At 40.5% G+C, this 9,095-nt stretch overlaps 1 protein-coding gene across 4 annotated transcripts in view; it reads right to left on the bottom strand.

The window, feature by feature from the left end:
• uvssa (UV-stimulated scaffold protein A) overlaps window positions 1-9,095 on the bottom strand; it is a 36,010-nt gene that overhangs the window by 9,865 nt on the left and 17,050 nt on the right. For all 4 annotated transcript variants that reach the window (XM_062425786.1, XM_062425787.1, XM_062425785.1 and 1 more), the window contains 2 exons: window positions 6,092-6,206; window positions 185-413 (listed from right to left, as the gene is read on the bottom strand). In XM_062425786.1, coding sequence (XP_062281770.1) covers window positions 185-413; window positions 6,092-6,206 — 344 coding nt within the window. The remainder of the gene's footprint in view (window positions 1-184; window positions 414-6,091; window positions 6,207-9,095) is intronic.

Below are 9,095 nucleotides of genomic sequence, written 5' to 3'. Positions count from 1 at the left end.
TACAGTAGGTTTTGGGGAATTTTTCTGTTTTTGCTCCTTTTAATTTAACAGTGGGAGGCAAAGAGGCTGACAGGAAACCGGGACAATTTGGAGCTACCAAGGCGCTCCAAATGTGACTGTTTAATAAAGGAAGGTGAGTGGAGGTTTAAGGTGTTGGGAGTGATGTCAGTAGAGGACTTGCTACCTGGACTGTGCTGGTTCTGCTGGCAGATGGACCTTATGTCTGAGGAGGCGCAGCGTGGCGGCAGCACAGGTTGGGTCCTCTTCCTCCTGTTCTATCAGTCTCTTCAGTCTCCTGCTGGGGAAAGAGGAGGAAGAGGAGGACGGAGGCCGGGCTGGAGGAGCAGCAGGTCTTTTAGCAGGAGTCTTTTTTGGGACGGGCGCTGCTGAGGTAGAAGGAGAGGGATCCAAACCTGTCGACAAAGACGAGAGGAAGTTAAGATATGAATGTTAAAGATATTAAATAGTTCAGTCAGAGTGGAGGACATATTAAAACTTTGACCCCATGATGCTGTTAGTTCCCAAAGTTACAACCATTCATCATTAGGACACGAATGCATGAGTTTAATTTCATAGCAACACTTTCAACAGTTCAAACTGTTGATTTCACTGAAAAACACAAATCTCAAACTCATGGTGGCGCTAGAGGAAAAATCCACCAATCACCACAGTCATTCCACTTATATGATAGTGTCTTTTCATCTGGACCTGATCACCAATAGACAGATGTTGGGCCTCATGCAGCAACACTCTCTTACATCTCTTTTATGTTTTCTCTTCCATTTCTGTTAAGGTAACATACTGTTAAGTAAAGTTATTATAGACATAATTGGGATGAATTGACCAATAGAATGTCCTTAGACCACAAATTTTAAATTTTAAAATTCATAAAATGAAAGAGCAAAAATAAGAAGACAATGGTGAATCCCAGAAACCATGAGTACTAACCAAATAAGAACAACTCTTAGATATGAATGAAACTAAGAGGGAATATGTTTGAGGTCCATTATTATCCAAAGAGCCAGGTCACTGCATACAGTAGTATACACTAGTAATGACAGACCATAAAACAGTCCAAACACAATGAAGAGAGAACAGCAGCAATATGTCCTCAAAACCTCTCAAACAAGTGTGTGTGTGTGTGTGTGTATGTGTGTGTGTGTGTGGTCAAACTCTGGGTCAACCAGGGTCTCCGGGGTTTGAGAAGGACTTAAGTCCACACACACACACACACACACACACACACACACACACACACACACACACACACACACACACACACACACAGAGAGCAGGTGAGATGAGAGGGGAGCAGTAAGCTGAGAGCCTTCAACATGCTGATCCCTGGCATTATTAGATTCACTCACTGCTCTGCTGCACCATGGAGATGATCCACACTATACATGCAGCTTTTGAATTCTTGCTTTTTCTAATTGGACAGTAATAGCCTATTTGCATTAAAGAAAAAGACAATTAAAACACAAGAAAATCAAACCAGCTGATTTCTGTCTGAACGAGAACAAGAAGAAAACCTATGTGTGAAATACCTACCTGGTTTTAAATTCAACTAAGAAACTAGTCTTTATAAGAGATCTACTGGCATTGAATTCATGGTCAGGTAGTGTGTTAAAGTGAAGTGTGGATCCACTGTCACACAGATGTGTGTCTCAGATGTAAGAAAGCAAACAAACAGCAGAATTCTGACACCTTAAATAGTCAGCCTGTTAACAACAAACAACCTACAGTTACATTAGTGGAATGTAGCAGCTGCAGTAGAAGTGCTGCAGTTCATAACATCTGTATAATATATCTATATAAGATGACTTGATGAGATGATTTTGCCTCATTAGAAGGAGCCGTGTAGGGTGGATGGCTATGTTGCTCAAGGAAACAACTGTTGTTTCTGTTTCCAGCCACAAGTTGGATTTTTTATTTTATTTTTTTAAACTGTAACGTGTAGTGTTAGCCGTTACCATGACAACAAATGCTGCGTCATTTTGGAGGTATAAACCACGTTTCAAGTGATAATTTGAACCCACACCATGATCTGATGCTGACACAGTTAGCCAGTTACTTTATTGACTGATTATTCCATTCACTGAAATTTGACAACAATTTTGATAGTTGTTAATTGTTATTTTATAAGCAAAAATGACAAATATGTGTTGGTGAGGATTTGCTGATTTTCTCTGTTTTACATCAGTGTTAATGTTTTTGAATATGTATCAATCTGAACAATACTTACAATCAATACTTACGGTATACAGACTTTTCTTGGGATACTATTAGACCTACGCATATTGTAATTCTTCACAGTGTCATCATTTTAGATCTGCTTTTAGATCAACAAAATAATAAATCAATGAACTTAAAAGTACTTTAATATTTTTGGCCACTTGGGGGCAGTGCAACAAGCTGTAAAAACAACATTTTATTACATTAAAAAGTGGTAAAGGTTAGCCGACAGCTAACAATGCTGGAAGCTGAAGAGAGAGGCAAGAGTGAACCAAACATATAAAAATGTAGTCGCAATAATGTTTTAACTGTTCAACCATATGTCAATGGTCAAGTGATTGTCTGTTCCCCCAACCTCGCCCCACCTTCTCCTCCTCCTCCATCATCCCTCCTTCTCTCCCTCTCTCTCTCTCTCTCTCCATCAGGTGGTGAAATACAGACTCAATCTGCTCTTTTCAAGCCGCCAAATGGCAGAGGTTTGTATGGATGTTGTGGATGTTAAGACGCACAGATCAATGGGAGGAAATGTGTATAGTTGTGCGTGTGTGTGTGTGTGTGTGTGTGTGTGTGTGTTTGCGTGTGGTTGTTAGAGAAAGAGAGAGAAAAAAGGGGGTTAAGGGGGTTTGAGCGAGAGAGAGAAAGAGAGAGAGGAAAGGCGGAAAGAGGTATTGATTTTCCCGGGTTAAGCAGGGCCTGTAATTAAAATGTTAATTTGAGAAAGAGAGAGATAGTGTCCTGACAGCAGAGAGAGGGATAAGAGGGCTGATAATCAGAATGACAGAACAGGACAGAGGCGAGGAAAGAGAGAAGAGAGAAGAGAGAGAGAGAGAGAGAGACAGAGAGAGAGAGAGAGAGAGAGAGAGAGAGAGGAAGAGGAAGAGAGGAAATGGAAGAAGGAGCAGAGCAGAGCCTGAATGGCTTTCTCTCAATGGAAAGGAAGGAAATGAAGATGAGAGGAAATGTATAGAAATGAAAAACTAAATAAGACAAAAATATCAAACTTCATAAACTCTGTGTTTGTCCTTCTGATTCCTTTCATATTGATAATGTTCTTTTCTCCATGTTTGTAATGAGATCAAATATAAGACTAGTTACTACTTTACTTTGAAGCAGTTTATACTGTCCGTATGATTTACTAAAACATCCATGGATTAACACAATTCCAATTAAATCAAGTCATTTCTGTTGAAATAAACGCTGACTAAGCTATTTTATTTGCACACGTGAATGTAAATATTTGCTCGGTGCTCAACATTTCTCTCATTATCATTAAGGATTGTACATGATCCTGGATGACTTTCAATACCTTTTACGACAGAGTACAGCTCACCTAATGTGTATTGTTCCACTGCTGAAAATAGTCCTCAACAATACACAGTTAACTCCTGCTTTAGTCACATGGCAGAGTAGTGAAACCAGAAAGTATTGAGAGATGGATTAACATCTCTAAATAATTACTCATGTTGTTCTTTTTGTAATTTTATGAGATTTGTTAACAGAAACAAAACAAGCCTTCTCTCTTTAGATAAAGTTCAAATGTGAACAGTGACTGAAGGATTCATACGGAAAAGAAAGCCAGGGATATACAGTACATTACTTGACTTTAAGTGCTCATTTGTAAAGGTATTTCTTTATATTTCAAGCTTGTGTGTGTGTGTGTGTGTGTGTGTGTGTGTGTGTGTGTGTGTGTGTGTGTGTGTGTGTGTGTGTGTGTGTGTGTGTGTGTGTGTGTGTGTGTGTGTGTGTGTGTGTGTGTGTGTGGGTGGTAAAAATCTGGGTGCAAGGCTAATAGGGGCTCATTAGAGAGGTTGCATTGTTAATTTGGTATGGCCCCTGTAGATCATTACCTAGCCAGCCACTAATCACCCTGACACACACACACACACACACACACAAACACACACAGCAGCTGTTTTGGGCATATCAGATACAATCTAATTACTTTAGCGTCTAATTGATTAGTAATGGAGGGAGGTGGGAGGAGAGAGGAATGGGATCGCAGGTAAAAGGAGAGGCTCAGTTGTAATGTAATGACTCAGGAGGCTGCTGGGGGGGTGGGGGGGGGGGGGGTCAAAGGGCACCTCGCAGCCACAAACAACATGGCTGACTTAGCAATATCAGCGGCGTGGACATAACGCGCTCTGGTTATGGCGTCATTAACACAGAGAAGTTCACATATGAATCCATATGAGTGATGATGGGATGCTTTGAATATGGCTGACAGAGCAACACCTTCACAGCTTTACTGTTTACTGTTGCCTGAAGCTTCTAATAATCATATTAACAGCATTCAGATTCATTTTAATATTTAGGAAAAGAACATGTTGTTGTGGAGCTGACATAGCAATAAGATGAGTAGGCAGTTGTTTAATGACCTGAACATTTGACCTCTGACCTACCGTGCTGCCCGCAGGCTAGACAAGATCTATACAAGTCCAATACAAGCACGGTGCAGGAGGAGACAGTACTGTAACGGCCTATTCACATCTATTCATATAGTCACAGTGGAGACTCTGTGGTGAAGGTAAATGGATGACTTGACAGGATCAACTCCATCAAAGATACGCAGGGGGAGAAGAAAATACCTGTCTCCATTATAACGTAGTGCTGCGCTCCATATCAGACCAAAATAAAACATATATATATATATATATATATATATATACGTAAGAGAAGCTGCAACCCTGCACTTGAAACAGGGCTAGTCCACTGACCCTGGTAAAGCTGTATAGGTATTTATGGGGTTGTTATCACTGGGTATGCTGGTGACTATCAACATCTGTCCTATACTAAAACATCAGCCAGAGTGGATGAACACACCCATTGGGCTTTGCTTGGCTGTGCTCGGTTTTTGCTTCAAGTTATTTGAGTGAAAAAACAAGACAGCTGTTATTAACCCTTACATACTGTTCCTATTCTACACCCTCACAGTATGTTCTGGGTCACTTTTGAATCCCCTTGTCTAAAAATCCCCTCATAAAAAGTGTTTATACCAAACTTTGAGCCACAGATGTGTTTAGAAAGTATCAATAGTGGATCTGACTGATCAATAAATGTGTGATTAAACCTTGATTCATGTGTCAGAGAGCAGAGAGAGTGTATTTTTTAGCTTTTACACCACTAAACATCTCCTATCACACAATATCATGTCCTATTTTACCTCAGACATGAAAATATAACATATATAATAATGATGGAAATGTATTTTATAACTTTATGGAAGTGTGGGGTTTATTGTATAACCATTAGAGCCATCAGTCTAATTAAAATCTTACATTCACCTTTTCATGAAAAACAGTGAAATGACGACTAGGATTGTGGAATCAGTATGTTTTCCATCTCTGGTGGAATGTGTAATATATATTCTTTGTTTTTTGGCAGTTCATAGCTGAGGTTCTGTTCAAATCTCCAAGGATAATGAGAGGGGAGTCTGTATGTTTTAATTCCTGCTTGTTATCTGGTCAGCTGTGTGTCCTAAGGCCTCACTAACGTCATCATCATATCAGACATCACCAGACTAGATATCGGACCGCGTTAGCCTCTCTGTGGCTTTCTCTTTAGTGTCTCGGGCCTTTTTGAACACACAGACACACACGTCTTTAACCGCGGTTGTACAAATAAACTCGTTTAAGAAGTCCTTTAGATGCTCTTAACCAGCTGAACGCGTTTGAAGTGCGTCTGTGCGCGTGTGTGTGTTTGTTTGTTGAATGTGTGTGTGGATCTTAAAAGATTACGGCAGCAGCAGGTCTTCTTTTGTAGCTTGACCTCACTATTTATGCACGTGTGCGTAGGTCGGAGCAGTGCACGGGCATATGTGTGCATGTGTGTGTGTGTGTGTGTGTGTAGTTAAACTAACCATACTCAGCTCGGAGATGCTCAGGAATGTGTGGCTCATATCCTTCTTTCTCCGGAACTTCGTCAAAATCACCATCATCATCATCACTGTCCTCTGCGTCTGAAGAAGCTTTAAGCTGAGGAATAAGAAGTAAAGCACAACTTTAAAAAGTGTTCACAGTCAGGATGTAAGATGCAGCCTAGGATACATGAAGCTTGCTAATCATTTCTTCATTAATTGATTAGTTATTTGGTCTTAAAAATTTCCAAAAAAGGTGCAAAATGTTTCCCAAAGGCCAAGAGTACATCTTCAAATGTCTTGTTTTTTTAGGGACTATTTTCAGCGGTGGATGAATCCACGTTCGGTGTTCGAATGAGTATTTCTAGCAGCAGGATGGGGTGTGTGTGTGTGTGTGATTGAGTCAAAACAGTGTGTGTGTTCATTTTAATGAAGTTAAATGTCACCCGGTGTATCAGTGTGGCTCTCTGATGGGTTTTTATTGTTTTTTAGACAACAATGGAGCTCTATCACACAGAGGAAAAAGATATATCGGGTTTTGAGTTTCTCTACAATAAGTCAAATGTATATTATCAACTACAGTATTGTCTTTTAATGCACTAACTACACACGTTGATATACTGAACACTACTAAACACTGCATCAGTTAAACTACACTTATTGAAATAATGATTATTAAAGTCCAGTTTCTCTCTCATTCCTTTACTCTCCTTCTCATGGTTGTGTGATCTCTTTGGCTTGGGGGAGAAAGGGATGACAATGATTGTGTGTGTGTGTGTGTGTGTGTGTGTGTGTGTGTGTGTGTGTGTGTGTGTGTGTGTGTGTGTGTGTGTGTGTGTGTGTGTGTGTGTGTGTGTGTGTGTGTGTGTGTGTGTGTGTGATGAGCTGCTATCAGCTCTAAGTAGAATTTATGGTTTTTAATTTCCCGGTGAGGTTGTTAGCCATTGGCTGGGCTACAATGCAGAACACAACACTCCTATTCACACAGGGGTCATTTCCATAACACAAGAGTGTATGTGTGTGTTAGTGTGTATGAGTGGTGACAGCTATGCCTTTAACAGCTGAGGACACAGACACACACACGCGCACACGAGCCCCGCTAGCATAATAATCACAGTGATTAGGGTTATGAGGAGCAGTAAAACCTGACGTTAAACTAACCTCTTATTCCCAAAGGCCTCTTTTTCATTAGTGTGTAATACCTGTGTGTGTGTGTGTGTGTGTGTGTGTGTGTGTGTGTGTGTGTGTGTGTGTGTGTGTGTGTGTGTGTGTGTGTGTGTGTGTGTCTGTGTTACTGCTGATAAAGCCCATTAGAATTTTAAAATTAGTTTACAAATGATGAGTCCTTAGATGATTCCTACAACACCCCCCCCCCCCCCCCACACACACACACACACACACACACACACACACACACCACTGAACCCAGGGACAGAGTCAGTAAACCGTGCTACAACCCTGAACACACCTCCTGATGCAGCAGAGACCAATTAAAACACTTCATATTACAGTTAAGCAGCAACTAAACAATTAAAGCCTAATTAGTAGTCATTAATGTAAACATGATGGCAGTGAGGTGGTGGGTGGTCTAAGAGGGAGAGAAGTTAGACCTCGTTCAGGAAACCTACAAATAAAGAGACTTTCATAATAAAGTATTTAACATCTTTTATACGTTTACGCTCCTTTAAAGTTAAAAATTCAATGTGACTTTAATATAATAATGTAAACACTTCATGTAAAGGAATCTCATCTTAAATCACTCATTATAATCAGATAGTTCATTGAAAAGGAAGCATGTGGTTTATTTGTTCATGATTCAATAAACTGGCCTAACTTTACATGACCAAAACTAATTCTTAATAAGGAGAATGTAGTGATGGTGATCTGGCTGATGGGATACAGCACATTTCTAGTCAATCCATCCATTTAAAGCAGAGGTCAACTTGAAACGAATTATTGTGTCGTCCATTTAAAAGGAAAAGGTGTTGAAAAAAGAAAAAAGAAAAAAAAATTGAAAAAGGGTGTGATTTGGTGGATTGTCCCTTTTGGAAAGCTTGCAGAATGTAGCCGCTTCAGTTCCTAGGTTTCATACTTTCATATGCTGTTCAACATGCCCTGGAGGGGGTTCAGCAGAGCACCTTCAGTCACATGCTGATAACAGTGAGGTGCAGGGTTGAACACTGCAGAAAGTCTCTCCTGCCATCAGACTCTGGTCTTATTCTAGACTGTGTGCTGTGTACACAGGTGTTATAACTTTTGGATATTTTTTTAGATACTGCAGTGCACCTTTACTGTCACTTTTTAATTATTATTTATTACATATACTTATATTTGTTTTATTGGTACAACTTTTGGGTATTTTTAGTAATACATTTTTGTTTGTTTTCTCCATTGGATAATTAGAGATGAGTTTCTATGTGATGTTATGTGTGGCTATCTTAAAGCCTAATTTATACTTCTGCGTCGGAACGACGGCGTAGCTACGCAGAGCTCTCTGCGTCGAAGCGGACTCCTACGCCGTAGCCTGACGTGGACCTCCAAAAAATCCTAACTACGCGTCACGGCAACGCGGACCGCAAGGGTTGTGATTGGTACGCTCAAAACGTCAGTTCCTCCGGCAGTTGCTTTTTCCGATCTTTCTTCCTGCAACACCGCCATTGTTATTAATAATGAACAAAAGGTATGTGTTTTTTGTTATTAGCGCACATAACGCACATAGCACAATGCTACATGCTACTGTGACCAACAAAAAACAAAAAAACCATGCTACTGTGACCGGATGGACCGGAGGATATGACTCCTCTGAAACCACACACACCCCCTAGCGGCATGGAAGTGAATTGCAGAGCAACGCGTTCCCTCGACGCAGAACTATGAAAGGTCAACGACGGCGTCAGGGCACCGGCGTAGCTACGCCGTCGTTCCGACGCAGAAGCATAAATCACGCTTAAGTGTAGATGGAGCTGCTGTGAACCAAGCAATTTCCTGTAAAGGATCAACAATCTAT

This window comes from Scomber scombrus, chromosome 9, assembly GCF_963691925.1.
Source record: "Scomber scombrus chromosome 9, fScoSco1.1, whole genome shotgun sequence".
NCBI classification, from domain to species: domain Eukaryota; kingdom Metazoa; phylum Chordata; class Actinopteri; order Scombriformes; family Scombridae; genus Scomber; species Scomber scombrus.
Note: the sequence above shows the minus strand (reverse complement) of the source record. Positions and strands in the feature narration are given on the sequence as shown.